The 27,402-nt window shown below is 42.5% G+C and overlaps 1 protein-coding gene across 2 annotated transcripts in view; it reads left to right on the forward strand.

Annotated features, from left to right (window-relative positions):
* Window positions 1-27,402, forward strand: part of SETBP1 (SET binding protein 1) — a 264,102-nt gene that overhangs the window by 100,974 nt on the left and 135,726 nt on the right. For both annotated transcript variants that reach the window (XM_065747106.1, XM_065747107.1), the window contains one exon: window positions 19,022-19,093. In XM_065747106.1, the coding sequence (XP_065603178.1) occupies window positions 19,022-19,093 (72 nt within the window). The remainder of the gene's footprint in view (window positions 1-19,021; window positions 19,094-27,402) is intronic.

Here is a 27,402-nt window from a genome sequence, read left to right on the forward strand (position 1 = left end):
CTTTTGAGGCATGAGCATGCTGCTTTTCCCACAGGAGACCAGGATGGATATCTTATGTATGTCTTCATTGTCCTTATTTCCTTCACTTTATCTGACAAAAAGAAGTAAGCACTTCAGAGTATGAATAACATCTGTGCTACGTTGAACCTGCCCTTGTGTGACACTAGTGGTGCTTCATACAGGTTCCCAGTAAGGTGCTATATTCTTCTGAGATAGCTGAAGAGGTGATAGCATTATTGTGTTGATACTGTGCAACCAGCCTCAAAAATCAGCTGCTGAATTATCCAGGCACTTGGAGAGAAAGGAGAGAAGAAGAAACATGAGTTAGCTGTGCATTCTTCTGCAGGTAAATGAGCCCATCCAAAGTTACAGGTAAAGAAAAAGGAAAACAAAGTGAAGGAAGTGAAGGAAAAGAAAGAAAGGAGAGCACAGATGTGGGCACTGAAGGTAGAAAGCCTGTTAGCACCTGACCATAAAAGGACACTGAAGGGGCTATTGCAAAAGTGCTGGTGCAGTGGGGGAGGGTGAAAAGGGAGAGGAAAAGTGTAGATGGAGAGGAGCAACTTGGGGCTGAATCTGGTGTCAGAGCTGTCCTACAGGGACCTGGAGGAAGATACAGTGTGGTAAGAACTTGGCTGACTATGTGCAGCTGTGCCTGAACAGAGATGCTAGATGGAGTTACTTGGGTAGTAACTCAAAGGGTCTGTGTTACTTGTCCTCTTCCTGATTAAACTGCAGGAGAAGTTAGCACAAGGTGCATGACAAGACAGCAGCATGGACTCATATATGTGGGTTATTCAGCATGTTCCATATTTTCACAGCTTTGGAGACCACCTTGTTTTCTAGTCTGCAAAGATGAGTGTTTTGTGTTCCTTATGTTTTCCAGTATCAAAGGTTCTCATAACCTTTTTATTTATTCATTCATTTATCTATTTATTTTAAGAAGCTGTAATATCTCCATTGTTTGAAAAGGAATCTTTGAATTTTGGCAGGGATGAAAGTTCTGAGGCTGAAGACATGCCTTTTCCTTCTCCCATGAAACTCCCCTCCATTCTGGCTGAGTTATGAGCTGCACAAGATTGCTGTTCCCCATTTCTCACTTATGTTTCTCAGGAAAATGCTGGCAGTGGCTCAGAATAATAACTGAACGCCAGTCTTCTACAGAGCTGGGGCCACATCACTGCCAAAGCAAAAATAGCAAAGGCTGCATAGAAAAACCCCAAGGGGCTCATGGGGCAGGTGTATCAGCTTGGCCAAGGGATGAGGAGAGGAGGAGGGCTGGCTCCGTCTCCTTTTCTATCCCCAGCACCTGGTCCATATATACTGCGGCATCAGTGTGGAGTGCAGCGCATCCACTCCCAGTTGCTAAAGTGAGGAAAAACGTATCCTCATAGCATCCTCATATGTTAATACTTGCTAACCTCCTGCAATCTCCTACTAGCAGTAGTTGTAACAAGTCTTCAGAGCCAAAGCACTGCATATCTCCAACACTCCCCAATACGGGAAAGAATGCTGGTGCTTTTGGACCCAACATAATTTCCATTTTTTATGTTCCTAGCAGAAGATAAAAGAACAAAGCTTTCAGGCTGCCAAATCAGCTGGCTGGAAGTGGGGAAGCGTTGGGTTGATCACTGCAGTGTAACCATGCCGCAGGCTGCTGCATGCTCATTGCATGCTGGTGCTGCCAGAGATGTACCAAGTCAAACAGAAAGAAGTTTTCAGAAATAATAGCTGTAAATCTGGGAAATTCCTGTTCTTTTTTTTTTTTTTTTTTAGTTGCTTGCATTCTAAAGGTCTTCCTTATTACAGTGATCAATGTATCCAACACAGAAGACATGTAGCTCTGTACACATACATATACACGTTACATGATATGTATCTGAGTGACCATGTAAACATTGCCATATTGGATGTATGCATGTTTGGCCTTACATAAATACAGTTTACATTTTGCAGTGGTACAATGCAAAGCAGCAGCAAACCAGCCCTTTCTGAAAGCTGAATTTTGAGAGTAGTTTTCCCGACGAAGCATATGAGCAAACCTTGTTTTTACGTGCGCACACGTGGAGCTGAGCATATTGTTGATGCTTATCAAGCACAGGCAGCTGCATGCAGCCACATCTGCCCTGTGCAAATGCTTTATTTCATTTTGAATATCAAGGAGACCCTCCCTCCCTCCCTGGACCTGCGGGCTCCTTTTCTGACAATGCACAATCGCGTTGCTCATTGGAGTGCCTGTCATTAAGCAATGTGCTGATTATTCTGGCAGCTCCGCTTCCTGAGTCCCCATGGACAGAGTCAGACATGGAGAGAATTGAATTTTGCCAAGGACGGGGCTAAAGGTCGTTACATGCAGTGGACAGCTGTGTCTAGTCAAATCGAAACTATTGCTCCAAGTGTTACCAACAGAATAGCTGATAGCTCTGTTGTCAGTTCATTTACACTTGCATCCTGTTACAAATTAAAATGAAATTGTGGTGCGCTGAAGGAGTGGAAAGTAGGTTTTCTGCCAAGTGACAATTCCTTATATCACCAATTTCCAAGTGCAGCCATTATAAGTCATTTCTAGGAGTCTTTGCGATTTCCAGCATCGAAGATTTAGGATCCTGATTTTCTGCCATGGGCAAAATTCCCATTAGCACCTGCTATAATCTTTTTATCCCAGACATTGAAAAGGAAATGCAGAGCTGTGGTAACCATCTTCTTTTCTCAGCTCAGGTCTCTAAGAATAATATAAAGTACCAAATTGTTCCTTCACTTCTCCCACTTTACAAGTTTTCAATTTTTCTTTTCCTCAAACACTATACATAAATTCAGACAGGAAGAAAGCTATGAAGTGTCTGAAGAACTTCTCTGTGTGGAGGAGAACTGTGGATAGAGCTGCTTTGTCACAGCGCTTATAGCCAGTGCTCATCTCCACCAAGTGTAGCATCTTCCCCTGACCTCACTCTCCATCCACAGCTCAGCATATGCCTTCTGGGCAGAAATACAGACTCTCCCAGGATCCTCAGTGGGCCCTAGCAACCAAGCTGAAAGCCTGTGACTTGACCACATTTAGAATAAACTTGCCCAAAAACATCAATGCTAATTAGCTTGTGTTATGAATGGATTAAGTGAGACACCAGCTGCAATGGGGCATTTTGATTTGGGTTGTGGCTCGGTAATTAGATGCACATAAGCTGGCTGGGGAGCTGTCATTCAGCAAGCAGCAGTTTGCTTGGCGTTGTTGGGAAGAAGAGATTTCTATGTCCCGTCATCTGTTTTGCTGTGAATCTATGCAGCATTCAGCATGAACTGAAATTCTCCCTTAAGCTACAGCTGTGCAACTTGGTAACTTCAGAACTTATCTCCTAATGCAGCTGAACAATGCTGTTTTATTTATGGTACAAAGTGTTCCTGTGTCGCGGATGTTAATGTTAACATCATTCTTCCTTTTGATCTGTGCCAGTCTTTCCCATTTTCTTATCTATTGTTGATGTTTAGAATAGAGTTTTGGGGGAAAAAGGGTTTGAAATTGCCCTGAATAACATTTATGATAGAAAAGTATTCAGAATCAAGACTATGAGAGGCTGAAAATGTGGGACTGGAGGTTTGGACATGTGTGCCTATACCACCTGGTCCCCAGCTGGGCTGGTTGTTCTATTTCCCTCTCAAGCAGATAGGAAGAAATAAGTAACTCCAGTGAGATAGATCCTCTTATTTCAGACATTGTCAGTGTTAAGAGGAAAGAGATCCCTATAAGGAGCCCCCAGTTGTAAGTTTAGATTAATTTGTCTGTTTCTAAAAGATGAGTCAGTAAGTAAATGTCACTTTCCCTGCCAGATTTGGAGCTTGATTGAGAATAAAATAATCAGACAACAACTTCCTTTAAAGTGAGGAATGGCTTGGAAGTTAAAAGGCAGCGTGACTGTTCCTGACACAGAGCCCTTATCAGCTCCATAAATAAAGGGCATGTGCATGCAATGGCTGACTGCATCTCCAATTGCAATACCCATGTTTTAAAAGCCTGCTGATGGAGCATCTGCTTATTTCATTACTTCTCCAATGTCTTTGCAGGTAAGTGATGTGTTATACAGTATCATCTCTAGCAATGCATGACTGGAAGGGACAGCTTGTAAAAATTCTGGATGGTCCATCGCTTTCCCTTACCTTCCTGAAGAGAGAAACATTAGGAATGATGTACTCATTTAATAGGTTGAGTTGGTCAAATAAAAACCTATTTGTAGTGCAGTAGGTTTTACTTTTTCTTAAAGTAAAGAGTACGACTCTGTCTAGTCATTAGGTGAGCTGGCTGCATGCACAGCAGAGGAAGAACTTTTTCATAGCATAGAACCATAGAATTGTTTGAGTAGGTAGGGTCATTTAAAGGTTACTTAATTCAACTTCCCTGCAATGAACTGGGACACCTACAGCTCTCTTAGGTACTTGGAGCCACAACCAGCCTAAACTTGAATGTCTCTAGGCAGGGCATGGGGCACCCACCACATCTCTGGACCGCCAGTGCCAGTGACTCACTGCATTTATTGTAAAAAACTTCTTCCTTATGTCCAGACTAAATTCTTTTAGTGTGAAACCATTTCTCTACTACATAGGGACAATAATTTCATAGGTTCATAAGGTTGGAAAGGACCTACAAGATCATCTAGTCCAACCATCCTCCTATCACTATTCCTACCCAACTACTAAATCAAATCCCTTAGCACCTCATCTAAATGCTTCTTGAACAGCAGAAGACCCTGCTAAGGAGTCTGCATCTACATCAACAGACCCTGCTAAGGAGTCTGCCCCTTTCTCTCTTACGGCTCCCTTTAGATACCGAAAGGCCACTCTCAGGTCTCACTGGAGCCTTCTCTGCTCTATGCTGCACAGCCCTAGCTCTCTCAGCCTGTCCTCACAGGGGAGGTGTTCCATCCCTTGGATCATTTTGGTGGCCCACCTCTGGGCACATTCCATCAGGTCCTTGTCTCTCCTGCACTGAACACTCTCCATCTGGATGCAGCACTCCAGTTGAGGCCTCACAGTGCAGAGCAGAGGGGCAGAATAACCTGCCTTGCCCAGCTGGCTGCACTGCTTTGGATGCAGCCCAGGATGCAGTTGGCTTTCTGGGCTTCAGGGGCACATTTCTGGCTTATATCCAGCTTGCCATCTACCAGTACCCCCAGATTTTTTACAGCAGGGCTACGCTCTGTCCTTACATCCCCAAGCTTGTATTGATAGTGGGGATAGCACTAGGATTTGATGATTCTTATGAGGTTCTGCTGGGCCCACAGCTCGAGTCTGCTAAGTCTCTTTGGATGGCATCCTGTTCCTCAGATGAATCTAACACGCCTCACAACTTGGAATCACTTCTGAACAGCTGAGGTTGCACTGATCCCACTGTTGATGTCATTGAAAAAGATATTAAAGAGCACAGGTCCTAGTACTGACCCCTTACAGATACCACGCATCAGTAAATTGTGCTCAGAAAACATACTGGGGATATTACTATTAGTCAGGTGAATGGGAACCATTAGGCAATACTGGAAAACAGATGGAAGATAGAGTGGTGAGCCTCAACATTGCAATAACAATTTGAGGAGGCCTTGTCCAAATTTAGCCTAGCCCTAACCACAGACCAGCCTGTCTTACATCAGTAGTATGGCACAGGATGTTGTTAGTAGCCCCACCAAATCAAACGGTGTCTTTACAAGCAGAATTTGTAAACTATAGCTTATAGCAAAGAGCAAACTGTTTCCTCACATGAGTTTTTCATTGAGCAAGTTCATTTTAGTCTCATTAAAAAGCTGTGCATTAAAAATGCTTGTGTGGGTTGGTGTCAACTAAAAATCTGGTTTTGAATTTTGTTTGCTTGTTTGTTTTTTAATTACTATTAAAAAATAGTAATGTAGACTTGACAATGCCTACTGCATTTGCTTGGAGTTCTCCTTCCTTCCCCAGACATGTGCTTTTGGGCCAGTGTCCCATGGCAACATGAGCTTGCTGTGTTTCTTTGAGTATCCACTGTGCTTGTTTATAGAAGACTGAATCAACAAGCTGTTCTGTCACTGACAGGTCCCGCAGAGAGGATCCAGAGTGCTATGGGGCACTGTGCTAACAGAGCTCTGATGCAGGTTTTTAGAGAGGCTGTGGACTCTCCTCCTTGGAGATTTCTAAAAGTCATGTGGCCTGGACAACAGCTCTGGGTGTCCTTGATGGAGTGATGTTGGACCAGGTGGACCCAGAGGTTCCTTTCCACCTCAGTCAGTCTGTAATTCTGTGATTTGATACTGGGCAATGAGATCTACTCACTAATCTACACGTATAGTCAAATTTATTGTAGATCCTTTTTTATTTTATTTTTTTCTTTTTTTAGTCAGAGACAGTGAGAAGCTGTTAGCCATCAAGCAGCTTAAGCAAAATGAGTTTCTGGGCCTCTGTCCAGTTACTAATACCTCATCCATTTGATATGCACACAAAAGTTTAAAAAACTGCTTCTGGATTCAGCAGATGTAAAGGGGATGAGCATCATAAGGAGGCCCATGGAAATGCCTTTCAGCTCTGGATCAGATGAGGAGGTAGGCAGCAAAAGAGTTTTAGCTTTATAGGCTTTCCTGATTAGCATCCGCATCTGAGGAAATACCATAAGACATTTTCCACAAGTATTCATTAGCTGTTCAGCTTTTATAAGCCTGGTCAGACTTTGTACACTTTCTCCCATCATTCCGTCTTGTTTGCTCTTGGCAAATATTACAGCAAACATGTTTTTGAGTTGGAGTGTTTGTGGAGGCCACGAATACCGGAGAATATTCCTGAATACTGCCTTTAATATTCCCACAGGAAACCTGCTTCTAGGGATTGTAATGTCCCTCTGTTCAGGAGACAAACATTGCCATGTTGTACAGACATTTAACAGCTCATGAATTGGGAAGAGATCAAGAAGTTTTTAGAAAGGAATTTCAAATACATATTTTAGGCAAATAGCAATCTGCTAATAGTTCACAAATCAGAACACTGAATATGTCAAATGCCTGTCTCTTTTGCAGTGCCCCATTTCTAGGATCTAAGTTCACCAGTAAATTTTGAATGAAAAAAAAAAATAGTTTACTTGCTATTGTCATCTTTTTTTTTTCCTCTATGAAAGAAAATAGGGTATTTTTTTCCTTTTTTTCTTCCCTCCCCTCTCTCCAGCCTCCCCCCTAAATCTGGTGTGCTTAGAATAGCTTCCATAGACTGATCTCTAACTAAGAAACTCTTACTCTTGACTCCTGCTCAGATGGATGATTTCTAAGGCTTTTCTTTTTGTGACAGCAATGAATTGGTCAATGTTTGTATTAAGCTTTCCTAAGTGCACTATTAAATGGGCAAAACTTCAACAATAAACAGGCTGACTGGCTCAGTGATAAATTGAAGAGAGGGGGGGATGTGTATTTTTAGACAGAAGAATCATCATGGAAATTGTCTGATTTCCATGCAGTTGGAGAAGGGCTATGTGGAAATATGCTTCAAATAGGCAACAGACAATAGCTGATTTTAAATCAAATGGACTGTGCTTTGGAAAAAAAAAAAAAAAAAAAGGACAATTTGTCTGGTCCATCCTAAGTCTTGCCTAGGATCTAAGCACTTCATGGTGTTGGAAGCAAAACCTTCAGGTTTTCTTTCAAACACTCTTAACTTCCACCTATCATTGTGACTTGCAAGCAGGATTGAATGGTTTGCATTTCCTCTATGTGAGAAAAAAGTAAGGGCATTTAAATATGCAATTAAAAGCAAAGGAGCACTCCTAGACCTTCATGTTTTTTTGTCCAAGTTTTCTCTCTTGTTTACTGTATCAGAGGACCCTATTCAATGGGTGATGGACAACTGTTTCTGATGAAAAATGAGCAAGTGGAACTTAAGTTCTCTGAACAGAGAGAACTTCAACCCTGCAGTGTTTCCAGCTGTCAGAAATCAGGGCACATGGGCAGTCCCAGGAGACAATTATCATAATCTGAAAATGACAGATATTCCTCACATCCAGTGAAAGCCTTGTGTATTTGAGCTGAAAACACAGTGAAGCCTGAGGTTCAGGATCCAGAGCCTGCTCCCAGCTCTGCTGCTGCCCACTCCAACCCCTGGCAAAGCTGCACCTCTTCTGTAGTCTGTACAAAGGAGATAGCAGTATCTGTTTTGCAGGGAGTGTTAAGAAGCTTAATTCATTAATGTTTACCTAGTGTTTCTAGATCCTCAGATGGAAGATTCTATAAAGGGACAAAACATTGCTGATTGTCTGCTTACACTGGGTAATGAAGGGAAAATAAGGATGGCTATAGGAAGAAGGATGTGATGAGCCACATCAGCCTAAAGTGGCTTTAAGTTAAATAGTTTAGTGGTTTTTTAGTGGTTTCCCATTACCACCATCTTTAACAACTCAAGTCATTTTTTTGAATCTGAGTCTGAGAATCTGACCTCTTAAAATAAATATTATAGGCTTAAGTTGGGGTAACTTTCCTGAATTTATTCCATTGATTTGAATAGAAAGAGTTCTGATTTGCAGAATTTAATTTCAGAAATTTCATTCAGGATTTACAACAAAATATACCAGAAAAAAAACCTTGCACATCTTTACAGCTGGGGAGCACACCATGGTACTGATATGCTAATGTTCAGATCACTTCAAATATATGAGTGGCTTTTTTTGTTTGTTTGTTTATAAGGTTTGGCTTCGTGGGTTTTGTCCTCTTCGTACACAGAATTACTAAACTGTTGGAATTGAAAAGGAGATCCTCTGGAGATCCCCTAGTCCACTCACCTGGTAAAGCAGGTTCTCTGTGATAGGTTACAGGAAAGCAACCTGGCAGACTTTTATACCTTCAGAGAAGGAGTCTCCACCACCTCTCTGGAATACCTGTTCCAGTGCTCTGTCACCTTCAAAGGAAAGAAGTTTTTCCTCATGTTCGTACATATCTTTCTACATTCCAATTCACGCCTATTAACCTTTGTTCTGTCACAGGGCTCTGGCAGGAAAAAAATAAACTGGTTTATTGAGTCCTTTATCATCTTCTGAATTCCCTATAATGTGATGTCATGCTTGGGTTGACAGGGAACTTTTTGTAGGCATTTTGGAAGGTATTAGGAACCAAATTAAGTGGTATAACTTTCGTCATTTGTATTTCTATATTTTGTTATTTACATCCTTTTTTTTTATAAAACCTGACTTTTTAGGGTCAATCTGTGATAACTTCCTTTAGAAATTAATCATGGACATTTAAAAGGAGAATCTTACACAGTGCTCTTTCTTTAAAATACATTATCTTTTTTTTTTTTTTCTCAAATCATGCTGTTAAAAATATTTATATGTAGGTATTGGGTAGCCATTTCACACTCATCCTGCAAAGGGTGAAACCCTCATCTAGTATAAAATGACATAGCTCTATTCAAATTAGGACAAAGATATTAATTCACTCCAGCTGAGGCTCTGGCCCTTGAACGCAGGAGGAGAGCATGTTTTGCACAGGATGGGTTTTCAGGCTGTGTGGAAGGTTTTGCTGTGTTACTTAGCTATGTGTCTAGGCTCAGTGCTGTGGGAAACTATCTATTTGACATTTGTGGCATACGTAGCAAATGCTTTGGCAGTTAGAGTTAATGCCTTCTGAATTTGCAGGTTGTTTACTTTCCGCTTGAACATGGATTTGCTTTCAGCCTCAATGGGAAATCTAACATAAGAAATAATAGGAGCAACCATCTGTCCGAAAGGGTATGAGAATATCTGTTTTTGAAAACCAATAACAGAGATCAGGGACAAATTCACCCCATGTGTAATCTCTGGCAAATTACTGCTATGCTCCTTAGATTTCTGAGCTGGGACTCAATCCCTCTTGTGCAGCATGAGCAAAAGCAGATTTAGGAGATCAGACCTGTAAAATGAACACGGTCAACATCCTTTTCCAATGGTCGCTTCTACAAACAAGTGCTGTTACAGCCCTTTCTTCCTCTACTCTGATTTACAACCCGTTTTGGCGTGCAAAACATACACCTGCAGAGCAGTCTGCTCAGGCAGCGCTGAAGCCTGGGCACTCTAGGGAGCAGTAAACAGCACGAGTGAATGGGAACCCCGGTCCTTCGCCAATGTTTCCTACAAGGAAATATCAATCCATGTGTTAGTCATTGGCAGAGAAAGGTATAATGGCTAGATAGACTGGGTCACTTTTTCAGAAAAGCTCAGGGCCAGATTTCTCAGCACTTGAAAGGGTCCAGATTTTCTACTTTCTTTCCTTCAAGCCAAAAGTTAAACTCATCCCTTCCTCCCTAAGCATCTAAACTAAGATGCTGAAGAGGAGCCAAGTTTTCACAAAAATGATCAGCATCCTGCTGCTCTTAACAGGACACGATGAGTAGATCTTGTGAAGAGCTCAGCATGCAGCATGGAATGGAACTACTCCCAGTTTGCACAAATGGGGACCTGGGCCTCCCGTATCTGTCTTGGTTAACCAGAAGAAATGCAACCAACTGCAGTGGGAAAATACTTGAACTGAATGCACTGTGTTGAATGGAAAGCAAAGTCCTTGTTTTGGGAATCTGCATAGTATTAAGTGTTGGCTGTGTCTACGCTGACTTTGTCAGTCAATTCTGCTGATGGGGTTGAATGGATTGAGTTACCGTCATTTCTGCCATCTAAAGAACAATCTGAATCTTGATCTCCAAACCATTTGGATGAGCTGAAGACTGAGGCTTGAGTAATAAAAAAATAATAATAAAGGTAGAAAAAGACTACAGGAAGCCGTGAAGGAGGTACACCACCTGGTTTTCAGTAGATGAAACATAGATTCCTTGCTATATGTACATTGAATTAATGTTCTCCTATCCTTTTGGGGGTTAATAGTCCAGGGACTTGGGGTAGCTGGCAACATCCTACAACATATGCTGACCTGTTCTTACATGTTGAGCGATACTACTTGAGATATCCTGATGTGCATCCAGCCAAAGATTTTTACCAGCCTTGAAGCAACGCTTTTTGTTCAGGGGACTGAAGTAAAGCATACAGCTTTCATCCCAACAGCATCATCCTCAGGCTATTTTATCTCAATTATACTCTGATTTAAGAAAGCTGAAGAGCACTATATCATGTTCAAAGTGTTTTCTTTCCTCCTTCTCTGTCAAATTATGTCCATTGCATATCTGATGAGTTTCAAGATTGGCTGGGGAAACAAGGGTCTCTTCAAAGACCTTATTTTGTTTATTGATTCAATAGTATTTACTGATTAATAATGACTCAAGGCTAACAGGCTCATCTGAATTGGCAATGCTGTGATCTTGCATGCTATCTATAGCAAGACTAGCCAGATAAGTAGTTTACATAAGACCTGAGAAATCAAGGCTTGTAGTCCTCTTAGGGAAGACTTTTTTTTTTTTCCTGACAGTTTTCAGGGAGTTTTTTCTTTTAAAGGTTTCCATAGAATCACAGGATCACTTTTCCTTATTTCCCTTGTATGTGTGCAGTCATGAGAACCAGGATGGCTTGAACTTAAATAAGCACAGTCCAACCTTTAAGTCAAAGACTTTGCGGTTTTAGGTTTTGCTTGGAACTAGAAGCAGAAGAGCCAAAACACTGCATAAAAGAAGAAGAAAAAAAGCTGTTTTCATGGTATTTTTGGCATAAGCGACTGCTCTGAGAGATACTGGAAATCATACAACAAGAGATTTTTCTTAAGACATTTTCAGCCCTGCTCTGAGGACTGAGGTCCTTAGATAACCATCTGCATGTAGATCCCCATCCAAAATAAACTATCAAATCTTTAGTAGCTCACCCATCACTAAACAGTGATTTCTCCCATGCACGTCTCTCCCTATGAAAGTGCACAAACAGAAGTTCTTCAAAGCATCCTAAAAGAGGATGCCTTTCTTTGCTCATAACATTTTAATTGCCTCTCCAGCAAGATCTCCCTTTCAGGAGAAAGAAAAAGAAGAAAGCAATGAAATGCCCTGTGCTGTCTGAAGGATTTCCTGCACTTAGCCTAACAGTGCACATTGGCATCACTTTGTCCCCCTTCTCTGTTGCTGCATCTTCTCCACATATTGCAGATATTTTTTTCTGTCTTTCTCAGCCTGGAAAAACCAACATACACCCCCCCACACACACACTGATAGTGTGGGTGACAGAGGCAGAGAAATCAGCACAGTGTCAGCAAGAGTTTAGCCCCACAGCTGGGACCTGAACTTTCAGCTGCAGAGCACAGTGGTGGGTCACTGCACTAAAGCAAGCCAGATTGATACAAAGTGCTTGCTCACTCTGGGAAGGAAAGCATCAGAAGCCAGTTAATAACAATCTTTAGGCAGGGTCTATTGTGTGCTTACAGCAGCAGTAGTCCCCAGTTTTCCTGGAAAGGATCACCATGTAGTGTATGTTCACTGACATGACCCCTAAAGTGACACAGCATTTGGATGCTGTCTGTGCATGAGGAGCATAGCATAGGTCAGGGTAGGTTTTAGAGCCATTGAAAGTGGAGATGGAATGTGTGGACTCAATATCCTGCATGCTTTGTGAAGTTTTCAGCTCTGAGGACCTGAATGATCATGTCTGCCAATAGTTAATGTGCCTAGAAAGAGGATGTTAAAATATTCTTTCCCACTCCAGTTTGCAACTGAGAACTTGTTAGTCTGTAATATCTTTTATTTATAGTTCCCTTCCACTCAAAGCATCTGAAAATGCTTCTGCCTGTGAATCCCTTCAATGAACTGCAGATACCTCCAGGCAGAGATGTTTCTCTGTGGTGGCCTCCAAGTGAGATTCAGTCTCCTTAGCCACAGACACACATGAGGGACTCATCCACTTCGCCAGATGTGACCAGCAGGCCCTCAAGACTGGAGGAAAGGGAAGAAACCTACCCTAAGTCTGAGGAATAATAAAGAGAAAAAATCATAGAATAAATCATAGGAGGGGATACAGTCTGACGATGGCTCTGTTTGGAAGCAGATGTTAGGATGAGCCAGTGCCAATGATGAGTGATATCCTTGCGTAATCCGTCTTGAACAATGAAGCCACAACTCATAGGAGGACATTTGGGATCCTACCTGAATGTTTCTCCATCCAACCAAGCAAGGGCCAGACATGCTGCACTAGCCTGGAGAAAGCTCTAACGTAGGACCTTGCGCAGTGGATGCGTCCCAGTAGTGGTGGTGTTGCTCCTAAAGGGATGGGCACAGGGTTTTAGTGTTCACTTACGTATGCCCCTTAATAACCATGGCTATTCCAGGGTATCTACTTATTTTCAGCCCACTTCAGTGTTTGCCCATTGACTGCAGCATACACAGCAGCTGGCATCAGTTGAAGGATCAGCTCTTCCGAATGGCTTCTGGCAGATACTCTATGCCGCCAGCCCATTGCATTCCTGCTGCATTCAGCATGCAGACCAGGGAAGAAAAAGTCAGACCAACTGATGTCTTTACGATTCCAGCCTGTGATTTCTGCTTTATCCACAGCCAGGAGAGATTTTGCCAAGATACATATTAGGCAGCTGCTCAGGACACTGCTGTTTTGTCTGTATCACCCTGAGCATGCTGTCTGTCTGTCTTGTGGTCTGTCTCTGTGACCCAGCTTTCCAGTTGTTTGCTCTGCTATTCCCCAGAGTGGCCATAACATGATTGGTAAGAACCAGCCAGGTGCTTTTTAGGTCCTCCCAAAGGACTCATAGCTGCAGCAAGTGGAAGCACCAGAGCTGGGATGCAGCATGTGCCCATCTGTCCCACAGCCTTCCTTCTGCCCTGACTCCCCAGGAGTCACTTCTGATGTTCCCAGCAGAGAAGGGAGCCTAGCCTGACTCCTCAAAACCCACAGATAATCCCACTGGCTGCTCACAGGATTGTCCTGTGCTCTAGATCTCCAGCCTGGCTTGCAGCCTAATGCACTCCTGCCATTGTTTTTGCCATGCTGAAACCCACAGTGCTTCTTCTCTCCTCCCTGCACATCACTCCCACACCACCTTCAGCATCAGCAACATACTTCTTATTATTTACCCCAAAATACCTCTTCCCTCCAGGCAACAGATGATGTGCACTTAACACCACTTTGTCTCTGCTATGAATATGCGCGTTTCAAACTGATTTAGTTGGAGTCACGCTGGGCAGAAAGTTGGCTCTCTTGAGTCCTTTCCCATGAGGGAAATGCATTTTGCCCCCCAGCCAAAGCTCCCACAAGAAGGGAGATGGAGTTTTCTCAACCTGGCGTCTGTGAGGCTGCTTTGCCTGCTTTCAGGGCATCTCTCCCTCCTTCCTCCTTCCTCAGAGGAGAGCATACATATGTTGTGTGTACATATGGGCTTTTTCCTCCCCTCCCTCTTGGTCCATTGAGTGTTGCATCATGTTTCACTCTCATTGCTGCTCCTTCCACATATGCTGCTTTGGATTTGTGGGTGGGAGTGGGGAAGAGCCCCTCCTGCAGACATACTAGGAGGGAAAAGAAGGATTAAAAAAAGGAGAGAGAAGAAAATAAGGGTATAAATATTTGGAGGAGAGAGTTTAAAAGCAGAGAAAAATAAATGAAAGTGGGTGCCAGGCTGGAACCAGCAGCTGGCTGCCAGCACAGCAGCCTGGGACAAAGTTGGTGGAAGAGCTCTGTGCCATGTTTGGGTTGCTGGAAAAAATACACCCTCCCTCCCTCACTATTCCACCTCTGTTTCTTCCCTGGCCCCAAGCATGAGGAGGCATTTGGTAGCCAAATGCCTGCTTGCAGGAAGTTTGTATTTAAAGCTACATCGAGGGATGCAAATGGAGAACAACACCGATGTGCAAGTGAGTATACACATGAGTCCTCACAGCTCCCATTTGGGATGAGATTGACTGAGGGATCTAGGGTTGCACAAGGGAGCTGCCATCATCCTCTGCTACAAGGAGATGCCAGGACATTGGCAACCATGGCACAATTTTTTCCAATGCATGGGGAGGAGGTGGGAGGGTGAGGGGTGGAGGAGAAAGGAGGGGGGATGGAAGGTTGCAACGCTTGGCTGGAAAAATTTAGAGGAGTACAAAGGAGAAAGCAATGAAAAGGGATGGCAGGAGGGGGAAGGAAGCTATGGGCTGGCTGCTGTGGGAAGATTTACATTTGCTGAGTGGGGCTGGGTGGGAGCAGGCCAGAGGTGTGGGGTTGATGCTGGGGGTGCCAGGGGAGGAATGCGACGCTGGAGCGAAGCGCCTTGTTTTTGTCCTTCCTCTCCTCCTCCCTCTGCTGCGTGCTCGGAGGAGAAGAAAAGACAAAAAGCTGAACCGGTGCCAAGAAGGAGCTGCAGCAACTCGAAAACGGCGCTCTGTGCCGCACTAATATTTCCAAGCAGGGCTGCTCTCGAGAGTGGTGAAACGTGCCAGGAATAAGAATGACTGTAGTGCGGGGCCGCCAGTCGGATGCAGGAGTCTTCTCCCTCCTCTTGTACCTTTTAAATGCCACCCTATTCTTTCTTTGCCCATCCCCAGTGATATTTAGGGATTCTTGTTCCTGGCTTTGCACGATCCCATCCCAGAGAGGGGGGAGCAGGAGCCATGCAGACCCCAGCATCCCCAACAGCACATTCCCTGGGCACAGCATAATGCCAGGCAGAAATGCTATGTTTTCGCCCATTCCTAGCCTTGTTGTGCATATTACTAAGCTCATATGTAAAGGATTATATACGGGTAACAGAAGGAGCTAAAGTATCCATCCCCTCCTGCTTGCTGAAATCCCAGCTCAGAAAGATGATTTTTTTTTTTTTTTTTTCTTACAGTTTTTCCTAGGAAGAAATAGAAGACTGTATTCCCAGGGAGTTTTCTGACTGTTTTCCCATTGCCACTCCTTTCCCCCCTCCTTGCTGTCCTCCTCCCCTTGCAGTACCCATAAGGCTGCTCTCCTTGTATCATGATGCAAGGTTACTTGTAGGACACGCGAATCTCTGCAAGGTGCAGTGTTGTCTGCATCGGTGCTCCCATGTGCTTCTCATTTGCTGAGGGATGTGGCAACTTCCAGGCTGCATGCCACAATTAAGTGGCCAGCCACACCCTTGCTTAATGCAGAGGTGGGATTTCTGTTTTAAAAGCCCCTTCCTGGGGCAAAGCCTACCTGGGGAAAAGATATAATAATAGAGGTATGAAACTTTGACAACAATTCATAACATTAGCTGATTCACATGGGTTGGACTGGAGTTTTGCTGTGGTTTTTGTCTGAAGGGGAAGGTTTTGGCTTGTGTTATTCCCCTCTTGCCTTCATTCATAGGGTGGGAAAATGTACATGTGAGTAGTACAATCGTTAACCATTTTGAAATGATTGCCAGCATCTAGAAACGTTCTTGTAGGAATGCAATATGGAAGTTGAAAGCAAAAAAATCTTTGCCCTGACACATTTACACACACATTTCTGTCTGGATCATACTGGAATTTGGATCTCCAGCTTCAGGTTGCCTTGATGGTAATTAGAGATGGAAGGTAAACCCCCTGACCATGGGTTTGACAACAGATCCAGGTCTTGTTTTATCAGCAGCCAGCAGGTCAGCTTCAAGAATACCGTCTTGGGCAAAGGCTCCTCATCTTGCTGCATCTCATAGGCTTGCATGTTATTAGCTTGGCCCAGTTTGTAGTCCCAAATATGGGATGATCCTGATGACTTCTATTTCACCTGGAATTCATGCCCTAGTATGTACCCAAATCTCTTCAAATCTCTTGTTGGTTCTAAACATGTAAGCCTGGTTTTGGAGGACCTGATTCTGCTTAGTCAGTGCCTGTTGGAAATAATGTGAGAAATAGATTGTGACCGAAAAGTTGTTATTCAGCCACGTTCCTTTATCCTTGTCTTATCCAGTGACAGCTCCTCACAGATCAATGCTCCTTCCTCTCAGAGTATCATAAACACGATCCCAGATTAACACTGCTAGGATATGTATTCATTTTTGGTGTGACATGAGCCACCTTTGTATGGAGCAGGATGTCTGCAGTGATCATTCTCTCCTTGTTCCTCTAACCGTGTAGTCTCTGTAGCCTGACTTAGTCTTGAGCAGAAGAGATGGTGTTGTGTCTTCTTGCTCTTTTTCTCTTTGTCACAAGTGAGGAGCTTTGGAATCATTGGAGTGGGTGGGGAAAAAAATGGCAAATGTCAACAAAAAGGTTGGTAGGTTGGTCAAGTAACTTGGCATAATTGCCATGCTACTGTGCTTTCCACCAGATGCCACCTGCTCTTAGTGAATAAAGTACACACATAAATATATGTGTTTGCATGTGCACACATGGGCTTGCTGTTTACTTTTCCGTTGCCTCTTTAGACTTAATGAGGGTGAATTGTGTATTTAAGCTACCATCCTCACCAAAGGTACATACCATGCAGAATAAGCCTGAATTTCCCAGATGTCCTTGCTGATGGTTTTGGCTGGTGCTGCTGCTCTTCCTCTGGGCACAGCCCACTCTTTTTAACCTGAGATCCCTCTCCATGATATACCAACCTGGAAAAGCAAACACTGGGAGTGGGGATTAAAGCCCACATCAAAGTGAACAGAGGAGACCCTGGCAGCTGTCCTAACACTCACGCACCTGCTCAGAGCACAGCTCATGTTTTGAGATGTCCAGTCAACTTGTATTTTCTTCTAATTTAAACCTCTCAGTACTTCACTTTCCAAATAACAATTAGTGAATAGATCTATAGATGGAATTCCAAATATATGGACAAATAATTAATGTATTCCAATTGTATTCATGTGTGCAATGCAGCATTGTGTTGGATGATATTTAGGAAGATAAACTGAGAATAGAAAATGAAGAGAGCTTCCTAAAAGCTTTATATTGTAAATCTACTGCTCAGATCTATGTTCTCAGTGTCTTGACGACTCTCTGAAGTATGAGAGCTTGTTTAAGGATGCCCATCCTGGGACAAAGACATTTCTCTTGTGCTTTTTTTGTTGTCCAGAGAAGCCATCTGATCATAACTTCCCATCTGACACTGTGAAGCAGTGACAGTGTAGCTGAGTGTCTTTGTCTTTATTTCTGCCTGTATTAAAGATTTCTCTGGCTGTATTTCCTTGAAGCACAGTATCTCATGAATCTCAAGTTGCTTACTTCAAACCCTTCCTCTTTTTAATATCTTACAATGAAACCTTTCTTGCTTGGAGTTGTTATGAGATTAATTCCATGCGGAAGGGTTAATCCAGAGGCTCTTCCAATGCTTTCTTCCACTCCTTCTCCCCACACCTTCCCCACTCCCCGTAATTTTTTTTGGACCAGTAGCCTCAGACTTCTGTAATCTAAATGTGCAAATGCTTTGCAGTCACAGTCCAGTAGTTAGGTTAATCTCAGACCCCTGGAGTGGCAGATGGCTGATTTGTTGCTGATTCCAGTTACAGAGAATTGTGCCACCTATTATCTTTGCACAGGCTGTTGCTTTAAAAGATGCCACAGGCAAAATCAGTGACAAGCAAAGCAAAGAAAGCACTGTGTGATATGCATTACTACAGGTGAAAATGTGAAATATTTCACCTTTTGTGGGAAGGGCTCAAGAGGTGGACAAAGAGAGGGGATGAGGTGGGAGGGGAGAAGAATTTTTAAATACAACTTTTGCTACAGGAATTATATTGAATTAAAACAAATTTCCCTGTTTTAAACATTTTTGCAAAATGTTAATCCTTGGCTTTAGCCCTCTGCTTTAAGTCTTAAACAAAGCAGATTCTGGCATCATGGGATACCTTTCCTGATCCTCCCAAGTTTTAGCAGTGTGTGTTGTCATAGGAATCTGTGGCTCTGCTCCTAGTCATCACAGTTTGGGATGTGCCTCATGGCCACTGTGCAAAGTCATGATGGCACTATATTGCCACTGCATTTACCTGAGCTACACAGAGGAGAAACTTGTCCCTCTGCATGGTTTAAGGAGAATTTTGGAGGACCTTCCAAAACTAAGAGCCAAGGCAACTGGAGTGAACCTTAGTTCAAAGGGTTCTGGGTGATGTGCACAAAGAAGTATGTAATGAATTGGAAAAGAGTAAAAATTCAGATACTTGTTATCATTTTCTGCCCTTTCATGTCCACAATTAATATTTCTCTTTTCTCTTTGTTCTGGGAAATGCCACAGAACCAGATGAAGAATTTAGCAAGAGAGTGTGGGTTCCCTGTGCAGAGTCCGGTGACAAAATCTGTGAATAAGGTAAGACTGATTATTATGGTTGTGAAGGTTTTTCCCCTTCCAAACTCATTATTGAAGAATTAGATACAAAACTTGGGATCTGCATAGCACAGAAACTGACATTCCAAGTGCTAAGTGAAAGAGTCTAAAAGATCAAGCAAAAAAGGACTTCTTTTTAATGCATACCATTATGATGGTTTGGGTTTTATAACAGTTTATATTGTATCCAAATGATCTACATGTGAATAATTGTTATCAACCTCCTGACACTGGGACCTAATTAGGAAGTAAGAGCCTTAAATAGGCCATTTGCGTAGCGAGCTTCCATATGTCTCCTTGTGCAATTTATTTGCTTCACTCCATTGAGATATAATGAGAATGAAACTCCTCGAACTGTCTTTGACTCTGAGGCCCTCCTCTTCATCTTCTTTGCAGTTATAGCCCACTATTAAGGAGATAATGTCTATTTCCCTTTGTTCAGAAAGAAAAATCTGTTGTGCTTCTACTCCTATTCCAAATTGACCAAGTTTTTCAATTTCTGAGTTTCCAGTGGAAATAGAATGAGAAACAGCAAAGCAATCCGCAACCTATGAAAAATATAATGCTGACAGAGAAAGCACAATGAAGGTTAGGACAGGATGATTGTGAAGGTATACTACCTATTATATCTAGGACTCCTGGAAATATGTTGAAAAGCTAATATCATTGTGTTTCAGCTAAAGTATAGATTCAATTTAAAGACCTCTATGTTGATTCTGTTTGGATTTCTTCCTTCTAGGACATGAGGAGGGGAAGAGGTTGATTCAAGGTTTGAGTTTTGTCTTAGTTCTGGTTATTTAGCTCAGTCTGGACCAGTGTGCCTTCTGAGGCACTATGTTCATGGTATTTTGCCGAGCACTTTCTTTAAATATGGTTTCAGAAGAGATCCTTCCTTTCCAAACACCTCTTAAATGCATGACTTCACCCCATGCATCATTCTGAAGTCAGTAAACTTTAGAGTGTGAATACTATATTCTACAGGAACAAACAGGAATGAGTGCTCAAAGTGTTTTCTTTTATTTGTTTTGTTTTGTTTCGTTTTGTTTTGTTTTTCCCTTCTAAATCAAGGTCTTATTTCATTTCTCAGCGCACGTCAGTTCCACATGCAATGATTTTGTTTATGATAATCCACTTGCATGTTCCCTTCCAGGAATTGTCATTGCCTTCCAGAAGGGAGGTTAGTGCTGGTTCCCTCGCAGTGATAATTATAATCAGTCCTGTCAGCCTTCACGGTCTACGCTTATCACTTGCATTTAGAAGGATTTTTTTCCTGAAGCCTATTACCAGTGTAGCTTCTTAGGGAGAAATAGTCATGATTTTTCAAATAATCTTTGATGTCTCTCAGCTTTGAAAACACAGAGAGGAGCAAAATGACTGCCAGTTGCTGTTAAAGGCACTGTCTGCCCATTGTGGTGCGTAGCTGCGCATCTGGAGAGCAGGGTTAGTGTGGAGTTTGGGAAACACAGATTCTTAATGCAGTTGTGACCACTGATCAGGTGTGTCGGAGACACAAGTCAGTGCTTTTTCCAGTTGTGATGCTCTCACAGATTAGCTCTGCAGATGAGCTAGATGAGGGCTCTGGGTGGTAGGCAGTCATCGGCCATGCTAGCTGTGCAGGCAAAGGAGCAGCACAGGACTGATGATGGAGCTGCAGCCACCTGCACACAGCAGTGCAGTGGTGTCTGGCTGGCCAGCATGGTGGTGTTTGATAGGATGTTGTTTGGTGTTTTATTCATCCTAGGATATATAGAAAATTGCCCACCCTAGTGTTTTTCATGGAGAGAGGCATCCCACCATTTTCTGTGTCCTCATTTTCACTCCATTGCTCTTATTGATATGCTAATAGCCCCTCTCTTTGGCTTTTGCTTTTTGCTAACTTTAGAAAGCAATATGTCAGTTTATACCCTTTCATTAGTCTAAATGAGTGATGTATTTTTAATTCCCTCCTATGCTATCACTATGCTCTTCATGTTTTCAAAGATTTGGGTTCCCTTGATTGTGGCAGAAATTGAGAACGGTCATTGCTGTATAGCTTTTGTAGAGCAGGAAATGGTGGGACAGAGGGAACTTGTGTTCTCTGCGGCTATGTATTTACAGCATGTAAGAATATGATTTACCTTTATTTTATTTAAATTCACTGGCAACTCAAGATTTATTTATCAGGTGTCACTCCCTGAAGGAAGATAAATGCTACATAGCAAAGACTTCATCTATTATACAAACAGATTTGAAGGCTTTGCTATAGCATTTCCCTGCCTGCTGTACAGAGTAAAAATGCCTTTGGCTGAACACAGAGTGATACTTAGCAGCAGCATCTTCTGACCTTTTGATCAGATGAGATCTCAAGCCTTATTAGGGGACGGATTATGATGTGATGGTAAGAGGGACAGAAATAGTCTTTTTGTTATGAGATCCTTCCAGTGAACATCCTTCTTTGGTGTATTCAGGGGGTTAAAGCAGTGGAGCCAGGATCAGCTTTTGAAAATGAGTGAGTAAAGTATTGGAACCCGCAACTGAAACACACTCAAGTTTGCCAACTCCAGTTGAATACCACAGCCTACAGTTTACCCCTGATATTCTCTGACCTCCTATTCTAGCAAGCCTGTGGGTGACATTGCAACATTTGCTATCACTAATAACCCCATTTTGGCAGAAAATTCTACACTAAAACAGACCTTGAGTCAGAGTCATAGTCACGGAATCAGAGAATCCTTGGAGTTGGAAGGGACCCCTGGGGGCCATCTGGTCCAACTCTCCTGCAATCACAGGGACATCCACAACTAGATCAGGTTGCCCAGGGCCTGATCCAGCCTCACCCTGAGTGTCTCCAGGGATGGGGCATCAACTACACCTCTGGGCATCTTGTTCCATTGCCTCACCACCCTCGTTGTGAAAGACCTTTTCCTTATATTCAACCTAAATCTACCCTTGTTTAGTTTGAAAACATTTCCCCTTGTCCTGTCACCACACACTCTGCTAAGGAGTCGGTTCCCTTCTTTTCTGAAGCTCCCCTTTAGATATAGACAGGAGTCTAGGGAGCATAGGGAGCTGCAATCTCAAATCCAACATATATACATTGTGAACATGATTATCTGGGACTGAAGGGAAACGCATAGAAGTGTCTGTGTCATTTTTGAGATAAGAGCCATAGTACTTAAACCTGTTTCAACTCTATCTACAAAAAATGTGTGTTTTAAAAAATGTATTAGCTGCATTTTTGTTTTAGTGGAGTCAGAGAGAAATGAAACCAAATTTTATATCAAGCTTGCCTACTACCTGCACAAGATTACACATTACACTTTATTGTAGATTTAAATCAAACTCCTTTCTAACTTGATGTCCAGTAGTGATATTCTGACATAACTAGTATGAAGAAGAATGCTCATTGTTGCTGACTCTGCTCATTAGGAATTATTGTGCCAAAGTTTGACCTGGCTGCCAAAGCCACTTCTGGGAAAGAAGGCTGGGCATTTGTGAAGCACAGTGTTGATGTAAATGGGTATACATGAGCATAAGCCACACACATGCAGGATGCCCATGTTTGTTATGGAGTATGCAAAATAGCCCGGCACATGCTAGAATGGCATGTCTATGTTGTACAAGTTTTGTTTCCTCTTGAAGCCGAATGATCTGTTGCTTTTTTTTTTTTTTTTTTCCCAAAGGGAAGAGAGAGAATGGCCAGCAGTGCACAAATCCCTAACTGCTACCAGTGTAGTGAGGATGCTGATGCATCAGGTCTGGAGAACAATAGCTGCCACAGCCCTACGGAAAGTCTTTGAAAATGAAAAGGTTATGGAGGTGGAGGAAGTGCACAGCAAGACACCATCTCTTCTTATCTCCCCCAGCCTCTTCAATCAGGTGCCTGCTGAGCTTCCCACTCCTCCTGCCTTTTAGGATAGGATCATAAGACATTAGATTCTGATGGCATTAAGTCATCTTCCTGGCATTATAGCTCCCCAAGACAGGGAACTAAAGTGAAACATGGAAGCCTGAGCCCACATGGGGCCTTAAACTGCAACTACTAGAGCTGCAGAGATGTCCAGGAGCTATGAAGAGATACTAGCTGCCTTCACCACCTTTTCAGTAGGAAAAGAAAGGTGTATCAAAGGGTGGGTAGTAGCCCTGCTGTTGCTTGCCTCCTCCTCCAAATGTACTGTTGCTGAAGTATACCCGGCCCATGGACAGCTTCACAATGGAAGCTGCTCAAAGGGGGAGTTCCTCTGAAAGGACCCTTCTGAGTGTAACAGCTTCTGATAAAACCTCTTAAACTTTCCACTGAGAAGGCTTTGTGGGGTGTGTGGTGAAAAGGGCGAAGGTACAAAATGTTTCCTCTGCCCCTCTTCACCACCTTATAACACATAGGTCTCTGTGAGGTATAGGATGTTATCCAGGCTTGGGTGACATTGTATTAAAACATTGCTTCTTGATGAGAGATTGGTTTTGTGCTGCTGGGTCTTCTGCCAAACAATCCCTATACGAATATCCTCAAAGCATGATTTTGTCTTCATTTTCTGTAACTCAGAGAGATTCCTGAAAACAGATGAACTGATTTTTGGCTTAGTACAGGAGCTCATCTAGGGCATCTTATGGTTCTCCAGAGTAGAATGGTTAGAGCACATCACAATGTCTAAAGGTGGGTTGCTTTTTTATGGGCATAAAATTTAAAGTGGCAAGGATTGAAGAAAGTCTATCAAACAAATGACAGTGCTATGGGATGGGAAAAAGAGGACAGTTCATGAAGTTAAGCTGTGTTTGTCTAACATAGTCAATTTAAGCATGGAACATCTGGTTCCTTGCAATTATTCTTAGATTGCAGACAGCAGAGATCTACAGTTTCTCATTTAAGTAAGAGTGATATCTTGAACCAGAAGAACGCAATTGTTATAACCAGATTTAGTGCCATATACCTCCCTTCACTTTGTTGGAATTTGGTGCTCTTAGGCAAAACAAGAGATAGGATGATGTTTATGTCATTCCAGTGCCTTAGGCTGCATCTGTCTTCAGCAAACTAAGTGGTGTCTGTGAAATTTGCTGTGCAGAGGAATGAGCATACATGGGGATACTCATACTAGTGACCTTGGCACACTTTTGGTCCATGACAACTAGCAAACTCTTAAATCATTGCTAAGCATGGATCAGGGTTCATTTTGCATTTAGCTGCTGTGTTAAGGAAACTAAGACATGGTTGTGAGCAGAGATATGAACCATTCTATTCTGTGCCAGTTGGCGTCCGTGTCTGGCAGTACTTCTGGGCATGTTTAATTTGCTAGTGGCAGAGGAGGCTCAGGCCCAGATGGGAAACTGGACTCCATCACCTTAAACTCATTTGTCAGCAGAGAAGAGAGAATAGAGCCACTATCAGAGGCTGATTGAGCCTCCCATGCCCCTGACCTCTCCAAACTGTAGATGGAGGCTAAAGCAGATAAGCTGACAGAGTTCAACATTCTGATAGCAGAAAAGAAGTCTGTATTAGCCCTGAAAAGGACACATATAGTACAGGTGCACTTTCTGCATACTTACTAGTTACCTCCCTTGCCTCTCTGAGCTCAGATATGTTTTAAGTCATTTACTTGATCTTTCCTGCAATAGCAAGTGCCATTTGTCTTCACAGAAAGAGTTTCTTTCTCCCTCACCATATGGAGGCTCCTTTTTCAATCATAAGGCTGGTGTTCTGTATAATTTCATTTTAATGATCTGATGGTTGATAGCTAAACGTATCCACGGGAAACAATTGTAGGCTTTAATGTTAGAAAAAGGCTCATGGGAGGATATGGTGCCATGTCTTTTAAGTATGAGAAAAATCTTTGCTTGATAAAGAAAGTTATATTTGAAGTTATTTTCACCTGAATATACCTATGTATTTTTTCATAGTGAATCAAAACCTTACATGAAAATGTAACTTTGGCTTGACTACTGCCACTGGAGTGTGTGTCATTAACTTTCTTTTGAAATCTTTTCACTCTCAAGATGGCATGATACAGTAAATATTTTGTTTAAACATTTCCAACAGAATATTTTCCCTTCAGGAGTATCTCAAGTGTTTGGTCACAATGGGGGAGAACTTATTAATTGAATCTGGCACTTATTTAGAAACATGACCTTAATCTGTAGGTTTCAGTGAAGAAAGTATTTTCCCTAGTTGTTTCAGTAAGTCAGATAAGAAAATTATATTCTTGACATGCTAAAGATGTTCCATGTTTGAAAATGATATCCCAGTTGTGTACCACTGAAACTCAATGCCCTGTGTTGCTTGTTAACCACTACACATTTATTGTTTCAGTGTCCCATTTTGCTATCAAGTATCAATGCACCGCCACATACCAAATAATCAATAGTTCTGTCAGTTGAGCATGCCCTGGAAATATAATATTACTGTTAATATCGATCCATGAAGCAGAAATCAAGGCATCAAAATCTGCAGTCATGACTTGCTAGCACCCTGGCTTTTACTTGCAGAGCAGCCAGCTTGAAAATCATGACAGCATGCCACCCCCAGGGACCAAAGTTTTCTGCTCTCCCTCCTTCCATGCATAATAATAACCAACATGAACATAAGTACAAGGGTAACAGCCTGCATGCAACCTGTAGATATAGTGCATTTTCTCTTCAGTCTTCTGTGTTTTCTGGGTGCAGCGAACCAGCTGCTGGTACAATCAAGATGCATCAGCTTTGGTATCCACCTCTATTCCTCCAAGTTGCCAGCTTGCCTCAGGTGGAAGAAAATGTACTCTCCATTCCTGCGTGTGCATTCACACACTCCCCTGTGAGTTTGGCAGTCTTAGTTGTATCTGTAACAGTTTCACAATGAAGTTGTGAATGAAACTTTGGCAGATTGATTTTACGATTGTCAGTCTTCCCTGAAACCAGATTAGAATTTCTTAAGAGAAGGGAAAAGTATGACATTTTATAAGCCCTTTCCAGATTTTACTAGATTCAAATAAACTAAACCAGTGTTTTATCTCTACATCACGAAATAATCAGCACAGTACTTCCCACTTAGAAATATTCTAGCTCTGGTCTCTTATACTTCAGCAGAACTGTATTGTGATGCTGATGACATTTCTTTAATAAGTGTCTCTGCATGAATAGTACAAGTGTTGGGTTGCAAGTAAGCTGGATGTGAGCAGAGCACCACTTCAGTGAGGATAAGTAAGTTGTAGGCATCATGAATGAGCTAAGGAGTCAGGGAGGTTCTCTCAGTGAGAGCCCACCCTCCAGTAAAAGCAGCAGCCTGGCCCATGCTGGTCCTGACACAGACTTGGGACTTGGGTGGTTCCTCTAATGCTGTTCCCTCTGCTTGGCCACATACCTACACACCTGGAGGGACTGAGAATCTCCCAGCAGTGTGTAATGGACATCACTAATGATGGCCATGCTTCTCCTGTTAGGAATCGGTGTGTGCACAGAAAGAGATTATTTTGGCATTGTCAGATGCTAAGTTCTGTCTTGCAGCTGACCTTCACTATATAACCTTTAACTTTGCTCGCAAGTAGAATGTTCATCAGCCTTATACTCCATCCCCCAGTAGTTCATTGCCTGTATGGCAAGCTATTTAACACTTGGAAGAAGAAGCTCAAAGCAAAGTCTTGGGCTGTTTATGTGAAGAAAAATAGATGTATATTTTTTTCCTTCCATAAGGCATCATGGTCAGATTTTATGTGCTCAGAGCAGTTTGAGCTGCAGACAAGACATTTACATTGTTCCACATTTGCTGGAGTTTCCTAAAACCCATTTTCATATCAAAAATTACATTTCTACACTCTTTCAGAAAGGAAAGAAACAGAAATTCAGACCCTTGTCTGGTTGGAATGGTGTGACTTAGAGCTTAGGGCCACTACAGTGCAAGTACATGGAGCCAGCAAGGAGCTCATCATCAGCTAAGGCTGTGTGCCATTTAAAAAAAAAAAAAAGAAGCACTGCCGTGGCTGCACACTCTTCAAAACATTTTTTCATCTCTATTATTTCTTTTCTGTATGGCCTCAGCAGCTTCCTTCAGCTACTTCAACTAAAACTACAATGATGTCATTATTTTTTTTTTCTCCTGGAAGCTGAGTGAGTAGCCATTTCTGCCCTTATCTCCTCTTTTAGATAAAATGCCCCCAAATGCCATCATTGAAGTTCAGAGGTCAGTGGTGACTTTAAAATCCTCTCCAATTGCCTTGGATCAAAACCAAATGAAATAAAAATCAATGTGTGAGTCAAGAGGCCAAGACACCAAAATGATGTGTCCAACGCAAGCAGCTTGCTGGTTTCAGAGCATTTCTGGCAGCCATCTGCTTGTCTGAATTTGA

This window comes from Cyrtonyx montezumae, unplaced genomic scaffold (genome assembly GCF_038088225.1).
Source record: "Cyrtonyx montezumae isolate F1298 unplaced genomic scaffold, pur_monq_1.0 scaffold_41, whole genome shotgun sequence".
In the NCBI taxonomy this organism is placed as follows: Eukaryota; Metazoa; Chordata; class Aves; order Galliformes; family Odontophoridae; genus Cyrtonyx; species Cyrtonyx montezumae.